This window comes from Cebus imitator, unplaced genomic scaffold, assembly GCF_001604975.1.
Source record: "Cebus imitator isolate Cc_AM_T3 unplaced genomic scaffold, Cebus_imitator-1.0 Scaffold137, whole genome shotgun sequence".
In the NCBI taxonomy this organism is placed as follows: domain Eukaryota; kingdom Metazoa; phylum Chordata; class Mammalia; order Primates; family Cebidae; genus Cebus; species Cebus imitator.
In genome coordinates, this window is record NW_016107452.1 from 4,962,964 (window position 1) to 4,981,696 (window position 18,733).

The 18,733-nt window shown below is 42.5% G+C and overlaps 1 protein-coding gene across 1 annotated transcript in view; it reads left to right on the top strand.

The window, feature by feature from the left end:
• The window catches only part of HSD17B2 (hydroxysteroid 17-beta dehydrogenase 2), a 69,281-nt gene extending 53,528 nt beyond the window's left edge, over window positions 1-15,753 (top strand). Inside the window, exons 4-5 of the mRNA XM_017541875.2 lie at window positions 7,661-7,798; window positions 15,303-15,753. Of these exons, the coding sequence (XP_017397364.1) occupies window positions 7,661-7,798; window positions 15,303-15,661 (497 nt within the window). The 3' untranslated portion in view covers window positions 15,662-15,753. The remainder of the gene's footprint in view (window positions 1-7,660; window positions 7,799-15,302) is intronic.
• Window positions 15,754-18,733: the final 2,980 nt, after the last annotated feature.

Consider the following 18,733-nt stretch of genomic DNA (forward strand, 5'->3'; position numbering starts at 1 on the left):
GCCATACTCTTAGATCCCATTTAACCATAACCATCTTTTTGAAGGTTCTGTCTCCATATACAGTCAAGTTGTAAGATACTGGAGGTTAGGATTGCAACATATGAACTTTTCTTGGGGCTGGCGAGAACAATTCACTCTATAACACCTTAATTGATAAGGAACAGGGGAATTCAGCAGAGAACACAAGGAGGGACTCCCTAGGACTTACTGGAGTTTTGTGAAACAATAGAAAACGCTTTGAGCTGGAAAAGAAAAAGCTAGAATGTAATACAGGAATTAGAAAAGTCAAAGTATGTCTAAAAGGCTATCTATAATCAACAAATCCACAGAAATTAACATTCAATGTAATGCTGACTTGTTGATGTATCTTTGGCAAAATTACTGTAATAGCAATTTTGTAAAGTGTGCTTATTTGGGAGTTCATTGCTGTTGTTTTCATTTTGAAGCAAAGCGCATGGAGAAGGAGAGGCAGTCAGTCACTAATAAGGGCTCCAGAAGAGGCACGTGGTTGCCCTGACCCACCAGATTGTCTTCTATCTGGCAACTCTGTCACCTTCTGAATAACAAGAATTTTGGTGGCACAGATTTTTCCTGTACCAGCCAGGAAAAACAGAGCTGGAATTGATGATTCTGTTCCAGTTATTTGTTGCTGCAGAGTAAATAACCCTGAAGAAACTATCTCAGGCTGCTCTGAGTAAGCAGCTGGTCTGGGAGGCAGAATAATGGGTCCCCAGAGACATACATGTCCCAATGTCTGCAAACTGTGAGCCCATCACCTCACGTGGGAAATGGAACTGTGCACATGTGATTGAGTGAAGGATCTTGAGATGAGGAGGTTATCCTGGATGATCTGAGTGGATCTGATGCAATTACAAGGGTCCTTGTAAGAAAGAGGCATGAGGGTCAGAGTTAGAGAGAAATTGGAAGATGGTACCCAGCTGACTTTGAAGATGGAGGAAGGGACAAGGAACCAAGGAATGCAGGTGGTTTCTAGAAGCTGGAAAAGTCAAGTGAACTAGTTCTTCCCTAGGGCCTCCTAGAGTTAAACCTAGTTGCCTAAACATTACAAATTTATTACGATAAAATCAAGGACACTGCTGAGTCCTTGATTTTATCGTAATAAATTTGTAATGTTTAGGCAACTAGGTTTGTCATAATTTGTTACAGCAGCCACGGGAAACTAATGTGTCTGGTTTGAGCTGAATATCAGATCAAATACCTTTGGGCCTATCCCGTTTTCTTTAAAGGTTGGGTAACCTTCCTCCACGTCTAGTCTCTTTCACCACAAAAAAAACTTGTGGAGGCTGGCCTACCTTTCCAATACCCAGCAATGACTGTCAAATCAAGGATCAAGGTTCACCCTGCCTAGCTTTCTATGCCCTTCTGGAGAACATCCAGGCAGATGTCCTTCTTAGCAAGGTATTAGTTCTTGCTGTAATGATAAGTGCATGTTTTACAATCCTCATTTGGCTCTCTCTACAAGCCAATCTTAAACGAGCTCTGATTTACAACAAATCACATGCACCTAAAAACTGATTCCAAACATTTGTCTTTTTTTAATCCTCAAATTTAAACTTCATTCCTCCCAATCTTACGTAACTCAGGTCACCACGGACACTTTCTCCTCACTCTTTACACCATGTTGAATGAACACTTAGCACTTTATCACGTTCCCAAACGGCAGAACCGACTCCAGAAAACAGATTTTATTAGAGATTTTGTATACCACAAAGAACAATTTAATGAAATTTCCCTTTAGATGTTTTTTTTTTCTCTCCTTCCAAAGCTCTTCAGTTGCCAGCTGCCTCCCCTCTGGTTACCTCCCCATCCCTGTCCTTCCTGGATCCCCAATCCCCCTTGTGTCTTTCCTCGTCTTTCCCCCTCCTCCCTTTCCCCAGGACCAGCATGTTCATATCACATCCACCTACTCTTAGCTGCTCAATAAACTAGACACTTCCATTGGATATGCCCTCCTTGGAAGGCAAGAGGTATGCGGAATAGGAGAGAAAAATATTGCAAATCGTGTTTGCTGTTGATTTTTCTGCTCTATTCACTTCCTCTCTGGAACTCTCACAAGCAAACTGAAGCTTTCCTGCATGAACTTCCCTAACTTCTCTCTCCTTCTGTTGTCACTCATCCTCCTCTTCATCCTTGCCTCCTTCCTCCTTTCTACTAACTCCTTCTCTCTCCCTGGGCCTTTCATTCCGCCTCTGGCTATGCTTTAAGGATCATTCCTCTTCAGGCTCTCAATCCTTTCCTCTTTGAGCTGGGCTGGGAGCCAGGAGGGAGGAACTCTCCCCTCCACTTCCTGGTTGGGTGACACTCCTGGAAACCCTGAGGCCCTATAGCCTCTCTAAGCTCCACTTTTGCCCCCATAAAGTGGAGGCAACAAGAGTGGATGAATAAGCAGAGGTAATACGACCACATAGGGTGTTCTCAGGCTTTCATAAAAAAAAAATCCCCATAAAGTTCTTGGCATAGCTGCTCATGTGTAGTATGTCTTCCCTGAAGATTATGAGTTATTATTATTTTTATTAATGGACACTGCCCTGCACTTCTTTATTTTTTGCTTTTTAAATTAATTTTAATTTTAAGTTCCGGGGTACACACTTGTTCACTGCAGCACTATTCACAATAGCAAAGACATGGAATCAACGCAAATGCCCATTGATGATAGACTAGATAAAGAAAATGTGGTACATATATACCGTGGAATACCGTGCAGGCATAAAAAGGAATGAGATCATGTCCTTTGCAGGGACATGGATGGAGCTGGAAGCCATTATCCTCAGCAACCTAATGCAGGAACAGAAAACCAAACACCCCATGTCCTCATTGTAAGTGGGAGCTGAACAATAAGAACTTCTTTTCCCCTTTTCCCCTGAGTTCCTTCAAAAGCCAGGTGACTTTCAGCCTCTATTTCTTGTCAACCTCATTAACCCATTAAAGTTTGGCTCCTTTGTTTTCCGTTAAAGACTGCTCAGTTACCTGTGCCCACTGGCCACTTGTTACTCTCCTTGCTGTCTCTATCGGGCAGAATTTCCATACCTTCCCCTGACCTTCTACCTGCTGTCCAGCCTCAGTGAGAGCTTCCGTGTGCCTCTCATTTGGGCAGAGGCAGCCAGAATTGGAATGTATGCATTGCTTAAAAGGATGTTCGTCTGAAAGTTCAAACTTCCAAAATGTCCTCCTCAGTAGGTGTCTTTGCAGCTTTTTAAATGTGCATATGAATATACCACATTTAAAAAATCCATTCATTAGGGGATGGACATTTAGGTTCTTTCCCATTTTTGGCGATTGTGAATAATGCTTCTCTGAATATTTTTTGAATAAGGTTTTGTATGGACACTGTAAATTTTTTGTAAAGGTTAGTTAATATTTCTATCACTCTCTGTGTCCTTGGGAAAGTCACTTAAACTCTCTACACTTCAGTGTTTTCATTTTTTTGAAATGAGGTTCATGAGGATAATACTAGAATCTACCTCCTATGACAGTTGTGATCATTAAATACATTTAGAGTTGATGCTGAAACACTCAGAACAGTGCTTGGCATATAGTAGACACCTAATAAATATTAAGAGTTATTATGAAGCATCATTACAATTCAGGCATTTGTTGAATGCTGTCAGGTATATGATCCCAATAGCCTATGTAATGTGGCTATCCTGATTTTGCAGTTATAAAAACCAAGGTCAGAAGGGTTCAGTGACTGGCCTATAAGGTAGAACTTGAACCTGAACTTTAGTCGCATTCACCAAGCCACCTCCATCCCAGTGACTCAGTGTAACCATATGTTACCATTATATCAAACACAAGGCCAAAGGGTCTAAGATGCCTTTCCCCGTGGTAACTTCTTGGCCATTTGTTTTGTTTTCTACTAGCTCCACTGTTAGATGCTTGTTCCAACCAAACTCCCATTCTCACGTGGGAATAAAGTCAACACAACCCATGTCTTCTAAATATACTCCTAAGGGTGAGAAGTTTCAGGACTGGGATGGGGAGAAACATTTCTTCTTTAAATTCTTCTTTAAGAAATGCCATCTAGAGTCAACCACATCCTCCCCTCCAATGTCCTCCCTCCTACATCTTCTATCCCTAAAGAAGGGAACAAGAAAGAGTGAGAGACATCATATAGGTATACAGGGAAGAATCTTCTAGGATGCAGGCAAGCAGAATGAAGACAGACTGCCTGGGTTTTAATCCTCTCTCTACCAATGACAGCTGCATGACGTTGGGCACAATTGCGAACCTCTTGAGTTGCAGCTTCCTCATTAAACACAACGATAATAGTAATTGTTTCCTCTGGGGGCCATGGAGAGATGAGATGAAATAACACATGTTTAAGCATCAGCCTTGCACTTGGTACACAGTAAATGGTCCGGTAGCATTCGCGACCCAAAAGCCATCCCCCGTGAGGGTCTGGGGGAGCAGCTGACAGTCTGTGTGCTTGTGTCTTCTTATCCTGCCACTGACTCTGACTCTGACTGGCATCACTGCCTCTGACTCTGACACTGAATTACCCTCCATCCTCTGCCCCGTCACTCACTAGCTCTTGAGTAGATGACCCCAACAGGTCATTCGTTCCAGATTTGATCACATCTACTGCAGGAGACTTTTCCCCACTGTGATAACATGTTGACCATTCCTCCCTCACAAATAGCATAGCTCTTTAATCCAAATCCCAGCAAAGCAGTTGGATAAATATTTAACCAAGGATCAGAAGCATTGGGAGGCAACTTTGATGGTATAAAGGGCAGTTGGAAAATCTTTCTGTTTGACAGGGCTAAAAGCGTCTCCTGGCCAGTTTTCCTCTTCAGAAATGTCTGCACAAACAGTTGTATGCAATTGCATGCTATGCTTGAAAACAAGACCCTCTAAAATGACTTAGGCCTCAGAGATTTTGTGTCGTTGGGGCTTGACTCTTGTTCTTGGGTCATTAGCTGGGTGACCTGACCCAGGTCATCTTGTCTGCTTCTATCTTCAAATGAGGGTCATGTAGCACCTAGTCCAGGGTAATATTTCTCAGACTTGGCACTACTGGCCTTTTGGTGGGGAGAATTCTTTCTGGAGAGGGACTGTCCCAAGCATTATGGGTGTTTAACAACCTATGTCCTTGACCCATTAGATAATAGTAGCACCCATCCCTAGTTGTGACACATCTTCAGATATTTCCCATGATCATTGGGGTGCAAAATCACCCCAGTTGAAAACCTCTGATCTTGGCTGCCAATTTAAATGCATGGGGGGTTCTGAGTGCGTAGCACAGTTACAGGTATATAGGAAGCACCCGAGTGAAAGAGACCTCTCTAATGAGAGATAGTAATCATAGTTGTCTGCCACATCAAGCTGGGTTTTTGTTTTTGTTTTTAGTTTTTACGTTTTAAACCCAGGATTAGAGGAAGTGGGAAACAACTCTGATTGTACAAACGGCAATTGGAAAAGCATTCTGTTTCAGGCCCAAAACCTTTTCTGGGCCAGTTTTCCTCCAGAAATCACAGACTACACACCTGTGTACAATTGCATGCTATGCTTGAATAAGAAGGGTTGAAAATAAACCCCTCTAAAACAGGTAGCCCTCTGTTGCCCAGCTTGGAATGCAGCAGCACGATTGTAGCTACCTATAACCTTATAACTTTACTTTTTTGGTGGAGACAGGGCTCAGGCAAGATAAATCATGGTTATGAAGCTATTCTCTCATGGATAAAACATGCCGAGGTAGAAGAATAAAAGAGACTTTGGCAAGGAAAAGGGATTAATTGCAAAATGCTGGCATCAAGAGAACAAAGACAAGTACATATGCAAAACTAGAGCTATGTTTGGTTTGGTGAAACTTACCATGGATTAAGAGCTGGTGAAACCAGGATACATGGAAAGATAAGACCAAGGAACCCCGAGTTCCTTCTCCCACCCCTGAACAGTCACGCAAATGTCCTGGGGGTTTTAGGCAGAGAAAAATACTCCTGAAGTCATCCCTGGGTTTTGCTGAGATATTCATGGTCTCTTGAAGTAGAGTGGCTTCTTCTCTTTTTTTTTTTAATTAAAAAAAATGAGATATAATTGACATAGACTAAACTACTCAAATTTAAAGTATACAATTTAATAAGTTTAGATGTGTATATATACACACACACACACACACACACACACACAGACATATTTTTATATATATATATATATATATATACCTATAAAAGCATCACCACAATCAAGACAGTGTATATGTTCATCATTCTCCAAAGCTTCCTTGTCCCCCTTTCTAATCCCTCCCTGGACCCTCCCCCATATTAATTTGCCAGGACTACCATAACAAAATAGCATAGATTGGGTAATTTAAACAACCAAAATTTATTTCTCAAAGTTCAGGAGCCTGGAAGTCCAAGATCAGGGTGTTGGTATGGTCAGGTTCTGGTGAAGACTCTCTTCCTGGCTTACAGATGGCCATCTTCTCACTGTGTGCTCATGTGGTACAGAGAGAGAATAAATAAGCTCTCTGGTGTCTCTTCTTAAAAGGGCACTAATCCCTCTCATCCTGAGAGCTCCATCCTCATGACTTAATTACCTGCCAAAGGCTCAATCTCCAAATACCATCACACTAGGGGTTAGGGCTTCAAAATATGAATTTTGATGGGGGTGGGCACAATGTTCATGGCACCCCCACCCTTCAGGTAACCACTGATCTGTTTCACTAGAGATTAATTTGCATTTCCTAGAACTTTACATAAAGGGAATTATACCAAAGAGTGCATGCCCTTTTTTGTTTGGCTCTGTCACTGCCCATAATTGTTTTGAGACATCCATGTTGTTACATGTATCAGGTTCATTCCCCCTGATGGTGGAGTGGTGTTCCATCACCTTTCTCACACCATCTTACAGAAATGCCCCACCATTCCCCATGATATGCGTTGTTTCTCGTTGGAGCCCAATCCATTTGATTATAGGTGCTGTGGTGGGTTGAATAGTGAATTCTCCTCCCCCCTAAAAGATATGCTCACCGGGAACCTCAGAAGGTAGGTTGATCAGGATAGAAGATCAGGGCCTGGTGGGTGGGTGTTCTTCATCTTACCTAAATCCATTTTTTTGTTTGTTTGTTTGCTTTTTTTGAGTTTCACTCTATTGCCAGGCTGGAGTGCAGTGACGTGATCCCAGCTCACTGCAACCTCTGCCTCCTGGGATCCAAGTGATTCTTATGTCTCAGCCTCCCATGTAGCTGGGATTACAGGCATGGAATATCATGCTTGGCTAATTTTTGTATGTTTAATAGAGACAGAGTTTAACCATGTTGGCCAGGTTGGTTTAGAACTCCTGACTTCAGGTGATCTGCTCACCTTGGCTCCCCAAAGAGTTGAGATTACAGGTATAAGACACTGTGCCCAGCCCTAAATTACATTTTGCTAAGGAGTTGGGCAAGATTTATCCTTCAACTTGGTTTGTTATCATACCAGCTGCAATAGGGGTGCCAAGGAAGGCAGAAGCAAATGAAACCACACAGTGGGAATGAGCAAGAACGTCGCTCACCTGGACACAGGGGCCCTTGACTGCCTTTGTCTGCCTGAGTCACTGATAGCAGTTCCTAGCATACAGTAGATGCTGATTAAATATTTATTGGATGAACAAATGAACATATTTAACCTGACTTCTTTTTCTCCCATTATTCCCACAGGAGGGGCCCCAATGGCAAAGCTGGCATCTTACGGCTCAACAAAGGCGGCTGTGACCATGTTCTCATCAGTTATGAGAATCGAGCTTTCCAAGTGGGGAGTTAAAGTTGTTTACATCCAACCTGGAGGCTTCCGAACGAGTAGGTTTCTGAGCCCAGGAACCCTGTGATGTTCATCCTGGAAGGAACCCTGAAGGTCCTCTTGTTCTGGCAGAGCACACATGGAACCCCTCAGTGTTGTCAGAGATGAACACAGCCAGACATCAGTTAAAGTGGTGAAAACAGGCTTGATTCGGTAACTGCTGACAGTAGGGGAAAGAGCTAAGCTACATTCTGATTTGTGCAAAGGCAATTTAAACATTTTAAAGACGAATGAACAAGAAGGGAGAGGAGGGCTCAGTAAGTCAGTTAAGTGAAAAGGTACAAGGGTCTGTCAGTGTTCATACAGGGGGTTCAGCTGTGTCTGCTACTTGACAATCAAAGAAGTCCAGATTCTTTCTTCCTACAGAGACTGAGAAACAGAGGTCTGATCCTTCGTGATGATTCCGTTCCAAAGGAATGTCTCTCAGGTCTTGGAGAAAAAACTTCTGTGTTGCAAGAGCTATATATTTACAATTTAAAGTTCTTGTTAGTAAGTATTTCAGGAAAGGGAAGTCAGGGGCCTCTCAGGGATGTGTTGGCTAGAACAAATAGTAAATTTTTCTGGTAAGGTTGAGCCTTCTTTAAGCAGGCATTTTAGTGAGGGGCTCATCATCCAAGGGACAGGGCCTTACGCTGCTAGAAACTGTGCTAGAGTTTGGTTAAGCCTCTTAGTGCAGGAGTTTGGATGAGGTTGTCATGTGTCCAGAGTTCTCCAGCTCTCAGTGTCCACCCAGCAGGACTTGGGACAGGTGGGCCTCTTCTAAGTGCCAAGCTCTCCATGTACGGTGTCATCCCCACTTCCTTTCACAAAGGAATTGCAGTGGCTCCGTAAGTCATAAGCAAGCAGAGGCCCACTGGTTTAGAACCCTGGTCCCTGGTGCCTTCTGTGAGCAGGACCTTTTTGGGACTCACACTCCCTCACTTGATGGTAGAGTTGTATTTGGTCTGTGGAAGTACAGCTCAAAAATGGTCCCTAAATGACTCTCACCAATTTTGATTATTTCCAATGCCCCACCCAAACCTGTCTAACAAAATATAATCTATTAGTTTCATATCAGTTTTCTTTATTTAGATCAAGAGCTTATTTTCCTCTAAAAGTTTGACCAGATACTCGGAGTAATATTTATTAGTCTTTTGTTCCCATTGGCTAAGAAGATTTCTTTCCCCAGCTTCTTCATATTTCAGAAACAATGTTTTTCTCCTTCCCTCTGAAGACTGTGACCCACCTTCCCTCCACCCCAAGAAAAGATGTCTATTCTCTCCTCTCCCCTCCCTGAATATCTGAACTCTGGACAGAGGCAGCCTACCTGAAGACTCTGACTTTCTTTCTGGGCCATCAAATATTTAATTGGTGATTTAAGTGAAGATGTAAAAAGTATGTCTAACAAATCACCACAAACTGATAGGTATCGCTAAATGCACTAAAGAATAAACCCTAAAGGTTTGAATGTTAACCCAAATGCAAAAGATAAAATCTATACAGAAATATTGAAATTTTGGCTTGAAACAGTCAATAGCTGAGAATCTCCTAAGGTTGTGGAGGGGGCACAGGACTCAGAGAAAGGGATGGAGAACCAGATAAAGGAATATGGGTCACCAGGATGAGAGACAGCGCCGGGGCAATAGAAATACACAGGAGATGAAGTCTTGAGAGGGGTTTCCAACCTGGAGACTCCCTGGGTGGGGAGGCGATGGAGAAGAGACATGGGTCAGAGGTAAAGCCAAATGCGCTGGTTGGACTGAGAGACTGGGATACAGAGAGAGCTAGTGGAAGAGGGAAAAGGTGAACCTGGCAGGAGGATTGAAGGTTTAGTGACACAGTCCCAAGAGAATTCCAACACACAGATGTAAAATTCTATTTGGACAAGAGAGCAACCCTGCAGTTAAATTATGGTTTTGGAGAGTCAGTATAATTGCTATGCATAATATTTCTGGGAAGCTGTTCTTAACAGGCAATGGGCTCCCCACTTTCCATACATTCTTTACTGATGTTGATCTTATTTTTTAAAATCGAGAAATATATATACAGAAAAAAGCACTATACACACATAGTTCAACAAATTATTTTAAACACTCTTGTACTTAACACCCAGATCAAAACATAAAACATTACCAACACCCAGAAGCCCCTATATGAACCTCTACCATCACAGCCCTCTCAACCTCCCAATAGGGACACCTCTTACTTTTTGTAATGATCATTCATTTGCTTTTCTTTGTAGTGTTACATCCATCCCAATCAATGGCATTTGACTTTAACTGCTTTTGCACTTTGAATGGAATCAATAAGTATGTATCCTTTTGTGTCTGGCCTCTTTCACTCAACATTCTGATTTGACAATTTATCTACATTGTGTGTAGCTGTAGTCCACTCATTTCATTTCTGTGTAGTATTTTGTGGATATGCTACAATTTTTCTACTGTTGATGGGATGTTTCAGTCCCTTCTAGTTTGAACATGTATGAACAATGCAGCTATGAACTTTCTAGTACATGTACTTTGGTTTTTGTGTGCTTGATTTTCCTATGACACAACTTCCGGAGTGAAATTGTTACCAGAAAGAGTCCTGATCCTGACCCCAAGAGAGGGTTTTTGGATCTTGCATGAGAAATAATTTGGGGTGAGTCCACAGAGTAAAATGAAAGCAAGTTTTTATTCATATATATACATATTTTTTGAGACAGAGTCTCACTCTGTCACCAGGCTGGAGTGCAGTGGCATGATCTCGGCTCACTGCAACCTCCACCTCCCAACTTCAATTCTCCTGTCTCAGCCTCCCGAGTAGCTGGGACTGCAGGGGCACGCCACCATGCCCAACTAATTTTTGTATTTTTAATAGAGATGGGGTTTCATCATGTTGTCTCAGATAGTCTCGATCTCTTGACCTTGTGATCTGCCTACCTTGGCCTCCCAAAGTGCTGGGATTACAGGTGTGAGCTACTGCGCCTGGCCTTGAAAGCAAGTTTGTTAAGAAAGTAAAGCAATAAAAGAATGGCTGCTTCTTAGGCAGAGCAACAGCATGGACTGCTTGACTGAGTATACTTATATTTATTTCTTGATTATATTCTAGACAAGGGTAGAGTGGATTATTCATGAGTTTTCTGGGAAAGTGGGAGGGATGACTCAAAACTGTGGGTTCCTCCTCCTTTTAGGCGATACAGAGTAACTTCTAGATGTTGTCACAGCATTTGTAAACTGCCATGGTGCTGGTGGGAGTGTCTTTAAGCATGCTAATGCATTATAAGTAGCATATAACGAACAGTGAGGATGACCAGAGATCACTGTTGTTGCCATCTTGATTTTGACGGGTTTTGACGGCTTCTTTACTGCATCCTGTTTTATCAGCAGGGTTATTATGACTTGTATCTTGTGATACCAATCCTGCCAACCTCCTGTCTAATTCTGTGATTAAGAATGCCTAAGATCCTGGGAATGCAGCCCAGAAGGTCTCATTTTCATTTTACCCAGCTCCTGTTCAGAGTGGAGTTACTCTGGTTGGAATGCCTCTGCAAAAATAACTAGATCATAGAGTTTTCCTGTCTTCAGCTTTACTGAATCATACCAATCTGTTTTCTAAAACAGTGCTCTGATTTATACCTCCACGCTTTCTATGTATACTCCAATCACCACAACTTAGAGGAGCAGGTTTCACATTATTCTCTAGGCGATAGTGCTGCGCTGGGGTGCATAACATGCCCTAGGGTGGGGATCTGGTACACCATGTACACCACGATGTTTGGAAATTTGAGATCAGATCCTAAGATGCAGTGCCTGGGTTCTTCCTTTTATATCAGGCTGCCCCCAGTTTAAAGCTATTTGATGAGCACTCTGAAGGCAAGAAGCCCAAGAGCAGAAGGCAGAGAACTCATGTTTGGAGAATGACATACTTATATTTGAAGGTGGGGGCAAGAAAAGAAATCTTTTTTTTTTTTTCTTTGGAGATGGAGTCTTGTTCTGTCACCCAGGCTGGAGTACAGTGGCATGATCTCAGCTCACTGCAACCTCCACCTCCCAGGTTCATGCAATTCTCCTGTCTCAGCCTCCTGAGTAGCTGCGACTACCGGCATGTGCCACCATGCCCGGCTAACTTTTTTTTTGTATTTTTAGTAGAGACGGTGGTTCACCGTGTTAGCCAGGATGGTTTAGATCTCCTGTCCTCATGATCTGCCCACCTTGGCCTCCAGTGCTGGGATTACAGGTGTGAGCCACTGTGCCTGGCCAAGAAAAGGAATCTTTAGGGACACAGACAAGGAGCTTCTGAAGACATTCTAAGAGACATTCCCGATTTTTTTGGCCTGCAATAAAGGTAGCTAAATAATACTACATGCTTAGCATATTTTAAGTGCTTTATGTGCATGATCTCTCTTAATCCCCACCTATGAAGTAGGCGTCATAATAGTCCCATCTTGCAGTAAGAACGGGGGCGGGGGCTCAGCAAAGTTAAGGAAGTTCCAGAGCCATAGAGCTGATAGGAGGCAGAGATGGGATTTCGATTCGGGTCATATCAATAACTTCATTGTGTGTAGCACCGAAGTGGCACGGAATGGATGGGTGGGACGATTGTGTCAAAAGTGGCAGATCATGATGGACTGATGACAAAAGACTGATACCTATGTCACTCACAAAGAAAGCTTTGGGGACGCTGGATAGGGTACCCAGAAGAGTGGCCAGAAAGTCCATGAGGTGTTTAAAGAATGAAGAGGTAGAAAGGAAAAGGAACCCCCAGCCTGTGAAGGCAGGGACAGGGGAGAGGTAGCAGGAGGAATAGTAGCTCCTGCAAACATGTTTTTCAGGACCTAGAAGCCTCCAGAGTAATTGTCAGGATAATCATTTCTTTAAGCATGGTATGTGCCTTCCTGAAAAGAAAGGAGCAATTGAAACTTTGTTTGCATTTTCATGACTATAATTGGATTTCACTGGCCTACATTTCCAAGGGAGCACCCCTCCTTCTCTGTAGTCCTGATACCCAGCAGTCACCCAGGCTAGCAAGGGCTCATCCCCACAGCTATCTGAGCAACCAAGCACTTTGCAGGAGGGAGCGTGGGAGACTGTAACCTTTCTGGAGAGTCATCTGGCAGTAACTAACAAAATTCAGAATGAATGTGCCTTTGACCAGGCGGCACTTTGAGGAGTCTTGCCTACAGAATTAAAGCAAAGAACAAACAAATAGGTTGTGAAAGTCTATTTACGGCAGCAGTGCCTGTAACGCTGAAACCTATAGGAAAAACTGGAAGGTCACTGGCTAGGGAAGTGGTTGGCTAAAAGCTGTTCGATGGGAAATTCTGTTGCTTTGGTTTAGAGACATTGACAAGAAGGGAGGTCTGTGATTTATTACTAAGCCAAAAAAAAACTTCATGGAAAATAGAAATATTATAGCATAATCCTTGTTTTTGTTATTTCCTGGTCAAAAAAAAATTAAAGAAAATTCTTTCTATGTGTATGTACGTTTGTATGAACAAGGAGGTAATGTAGAAGAGAACACAAAACTGTTACCTTAGCAGAGATTAATTTTAAAAATATGCACATCTCCTTATTATTCACTTTATGTAACAAGCAGGCACAGCTGCTATATGTTAAAGTAAATATATAATATTTAATTTTATATAATAAGTAGGTATTGCCTTTATTTTAAAAATATATTTATACTTAATCGTATACAATGTGTATATTAAATTTAAATATATGTGTAAATTATATTAAAATTACATTTCATATCTATTTTTCAAACATAAATGAAAAATGTATCTATTAAATAGATTAAATATTTAAAATCCTGTATTTTTATTTTTACTCTTTTTGAGATGGAGTCTTGCTCTGTCACCCAGGCTGGAGTGCAGTGGTGCAATCTCAGCTCACTGAAACCTCTGCCCCCCCGGGTTCAAGCAATTCTTCTTGCCTCAGCCTCCCAAGTACCTGGGATTACAGGTACCCATCACCATGGCCAGCTAACTTTTGTATTTTTTAGTAGAGATAGGGTTTTGTCATGTTGGCCAGGCTGGTCTTGAACTCCTGACCTCAAGTGATCCATGCACATGGGTCTCCCAAAGTGCTGGGATTAAAGGCATGTGCCACAATGCCCAGCCTAAAATCCTGAATCGAATTTTAAATATAGAGGTAGGCATTACTTCTATATTAAAAAAAAACTATATGTGTGTATGTTCATATGAATGTATATATACTATATTATATAGAATATATATTATAGACATTACAGAATATATTACATGTGTGATAGTCACCTAAATACATCAGTGTTTGTGGCAGCAGCATTTGTAAAAGCCCAGTTGAGAACAAGCCAGTGCCCATCACAGTATAGTGGACAAATAATTCATGGCATATTTACACAATAGAATACTATGCCAAAAGGAGAATGAACACACAATCCATGGATGACTGTCACAAACAAAATGTTGAATAAAGAAGCTGATGCAAAAGAATGAGTACTATGCATACAGTTCCGTTTATACAATGTTCAAAACCAGGCAAAATGAATCTATCCTGTTCATCAGGACAGTGGTACTGAGAAGTGGGCTGAGAGGAGAGACTTTAAAGGCTGGTTCTGTTCTGTTTTTTTTTGTTTTTTGTTTTTTTCCTTTTTCTTTTCTTAAAGTTAGAGTCTAGCTCTGTTGTCCAGGCTAGAGTGCAGTGGTGCAATCATATAACAGTTCACTGTATCCTCCAACTGGTAGGCTCAAGGGGTCCTCCCACCTCAGTCTGTGAATAGTTGGGACTATAGGTGAGCACCATTGTTTCCAGCTAAATTTCTGCGTATATGCATATATATATATATATATATATATATATATATATATATTTTAGAGATGGGATCTCACTATGTCTGTTGCCCAGGCTGATTTTGAACTCCTAGGCTCAAGTGATCCTCCTTCCTGGGCCTCCCAAAGTGCTGACATTACAGGTATGAGCCACTGTGCCCAGCCCTGTTTTGTTCCTTGATCTATTTTCTGTTCACATGGGCTATCAGTTTGGAAAAATCCAATCACGTGTGCACTTTCCTGTATGTGGGGTTAGAAATGATAATAAATGCCATTATAAAGCATATATTTTAAAAGGCATTTGCAGGCCAGGTGCAGTGGTTTCATGCCTATAATCCCAGTACTTTGGGAGGCCAAGGCAGGGAGATCATTTGAGGTAAGGAGTTCAAAATAAGCCTGACCAATATGGTGAAACTCCATCTCTACTAAAAATACAAAAATTAGCCAGGCATAGTGGTGATTGCCTGTAATCCCCACTACTCGGGAGGCTGAGGCAGGAGAATCGCTTGAACTTTGGAGGCGGAGGTTGCACTGAGCTGAGATCGCATCACTGCACCCCAGCCTGGGTGACAGGCCAAGACTCTGTCTCACAAAAATAAATAAATAAATACATACACACATATATACAAATAAAAGACATTTACAAAGGCCCGTGCTTCCCAACAGAGATGAGCACCTGCTCCCTGACTTACTTGGCCTTCCCAGGACCTGACTCTTTCCTTTTGTCCCAGGTATTGCAGGCTCAAGTGACAAGTGGGAAAAGCTGGAGAAGAACATTCTGGAGCAACTCCCCCATGAGGTACAGGAAGACTATGGCCAGGACTACATACTAGCACAGCGGAATTTCCTCCAACTCATCAACTCGAGGGCCAGCACGGACTTCTCTCCGGTGCTGCGGGACATCCAGCATGCTATCTCCGCGAAGAGCCCCTTTACCTTCTACACACCGGGGAAAGCCGCTTACATGTGGCTCTGTTTTGCTTCCTTTTTGCCTGCTGGCATATATGATTACCTTATTGAAAGGAATGCTGGCAAAAACGGGCCCATGCCCAGAGCTCTAAGCATGCCTAACTATAAGAAGGCCACCTAGGCTGTGGAAGAACTTAAAGCAGTGGGAATGTCATAGTCTTGGAATGAAAAGAAAAGTGTGGGTTTCTCATTAAAGTTTTTTCCTACTCTGCATTCTCTTTGAAATGTTTTGATTGAATACTACTTTGTAGTGAGAAGGCTGGAGATTAGCAACAGCCTCATGGAGAGCGTTAATTGAGTCCCTACTATGCAACAGAAACATTACAGATATTCCTTCATCTAGTTCTCATAAGAGAATTGAAGTAGGTATCTTTGACCCTACTTAATATAATCAGAGAGGTTTCTTGTCACACGCTAGCAAAAGGCAGAGCCAGAATTCAAATCCTGGGTTGGACTCCACTGCCTGCCAAGAGAAGAGGAAGAGAAAGAGAGGGATGAAGAGAAAGAGAGAGGGAAGGGAACGAGGAGGCAGAAATGTCAAGGGCAGCAGTCCAGTGGATCCTCAAAGTCTTCCTCACTGTGCATTGATATTCCGTAACTACTACAACCAAGGTATGGGGTTCACTGTAAATTATCAGAGCTTCGTTCTCTTCTTTCCTCTGTTTTCCTTTACCAGGAGCTCTGGAGATGATAGATGAAGTCTCCCATCTCAGACAGAACCCTCGAGACTTCTTGGCAGATTCAGGGAATGTGGACTGGTTTAGTGTCCACAGTGACCACCACTGTTACCACGTTTTCCCCATCTGAGCATACTGGGATGGAAAAGCCAGTATTATCACCTGGAAGAGCTTAGTGGAAGGGAGCAATGTCAAATGATTACAGAGGTATGACCAAGGTCAGTTGGGTGTGACAAAAGGGAAGGAGTTGGTGAGCAGAGGGTGCATAAAGAAAACGAGAACACCTTGCTCACTGCAAAACTCTCTGTTCCGTTTCCTTTCCAGAATGTGGAGGCCCTTTTTCTATTTTCCTTGGTAATTCCATGACAAAATATACTATGGCAGTGCTCTGCAGTTTTCTCCCAGATAAAATAAAAAATAGCCATATAGTAAGATAAATACTTATAAAATACTAACATGATATATTTTTAATGGTAGTCATACTGACAGCCCAGTGGCTCTCCACCATTGCTTCGGAGCAGAATGGAAAGAAAAAAAATTAGTCTAAGTGTTGATTTCCCTAATAGGCACTTTCTGGGGATAAGTGTTGTTGAAGCCAACACTTCTATTTGCATGACTCCAGCGTCGTTCAGAGAACAAGCAACTTGTTAAGCTTCTAGTCCAAAGTTTGGGAGAGCTCTGAGGATAGTGTGCTTCCCTAAAAGCCAACGATCCTCAAAGAGTGATCCCTGGACCTGAAGCGTTAGCATTGCCCAAGACTGTATTAGAAATGCAGATTCTCAGAAGACACCCCAATTCTGTATTATGTTCCTATGGCTGCTGTAACAAATTACCACATATGTAGCAGTTCAAAGCAGCATAAAGGTATATGACCTTATAGTTCTGGAGGTCAGCATTCTGAAAAGGGTCTTACAATGCTAGAATCAAGTGGTCAGCAGAGCTGTGTTCCTTCTGGAAACTCCAGGAGAGAATCAATCCGTTGCCTTTTCCAGCATCCAAAGGCCTGCATTCCTTTGCTATGGCAGCACCACTCCAATCTCCTCTTCCATTGTCACATCTTCTCTGATGGACTCTCCTGCCTTCCCCTCATAAGGCCTTCCTGATTATATTGAGCCTACCTAGATAGTCCAGGGGAATCTCTCAATCTCAAGATCCTTAATTTAATCACAACTGCAAAGTCTTTTTTGCCATGTAAGATAACATATTCACAGGTTTTGAGGATTCATGCACCATTGTCATTAAGGGCTGTATTAGTCCATTTTCACACTGCTATAAAGAAATACCTGAGTCCAAGTAACTTATAAAGAAAAGAGGAAAGAGGTTGCATTGGCTCACAGTTTCACAGGCTGTACAGGAAGCATGGATAGGAAGGCCTCAGGAAACTTACAATCATGGCGGAAGGTAAAGGGGAAGCAGGCATATCTTCACATGGCCCGAGCAGGAGGAAGAGAGAGCGGTGTGGAGGCGCTACACTCTCTTTAAACAACCAGATCTCACAATAACTCACTCACTATCACTAGAACAGCACCAAAGAGGACATCCACTCCCATAATCCAATCACCTCCTACCAGGCCCCTCCTCCAACATTGGTGATCATAATTTGACATAAAATATGGTTGAGGATGTAGACCCAACTCATATCAAAGACCATTGTCCTAATGAGCACAGCTATTGAATCAGAGACAGGGTGGGAGCCAGCAACCTGTGTTGTAATGAGCTCTCCAGGTGACACACACCCACATGTGAGAATCTTTCCTCCAAGCCATGGAGTGACCAGGCAGTGGGGTGTGTGCTCAGGCTACAGAAGAAGTGGGGAAGACTCTTTGAAGACAGTGAGAAACATCAAGAGAACTGATATGAGAGTGTGGGATCTATTCTCCTCTACAGCTTCCCAAGGTTTGAAAACTCTGAGCCATCAGGAGAAGGTGCCGAATAGAGACCTCCATGGATCTGAGAACTCCATATCAGAGAGGCTTATATTGGGTTCCCCTAAGAAGGGCTTCCATATGATTTTGGAGTTAACTGGGAGCAAAATAAACCACAAGGTGGCCTATTTAGCCAGAGAAAGATTGACAACCTCTCATGCCACCTTCACTGACAGAGTCCATTTGGGCTGCTGTAATAAAACACCATCAGCAGGATCGCTTCAAACAAGAGATTTGTTTCTCACCATTTTCAGGGAGTCCAAGATCAAGGTGTTGGCAGATTTGGTGTTTGGTAAGGGCCTGCTTCCTGGTTCATAGACTTTCATCTTCTCCTTGTACCCTTAGATGGTGGAACAGGTGAAGGATCTCTCTGGGATCTCTTAGACCACTGATAAAGGCAGAACCTCCCAGAGGCCCCACCTCTTAATTCTACTGCACTGAGGATTAGGTTTTAACATATTCATTTTGTTGGGACACAAACATTCAGACCTTAGTACCCATCATGACTCCTTTGGCTTTGGGTGGGAGTGAGGACATCTTGGAAAAGTCACTGGAGCTCCTCAGGAGAGTAGGGAACAGAGCTTGGAAGAA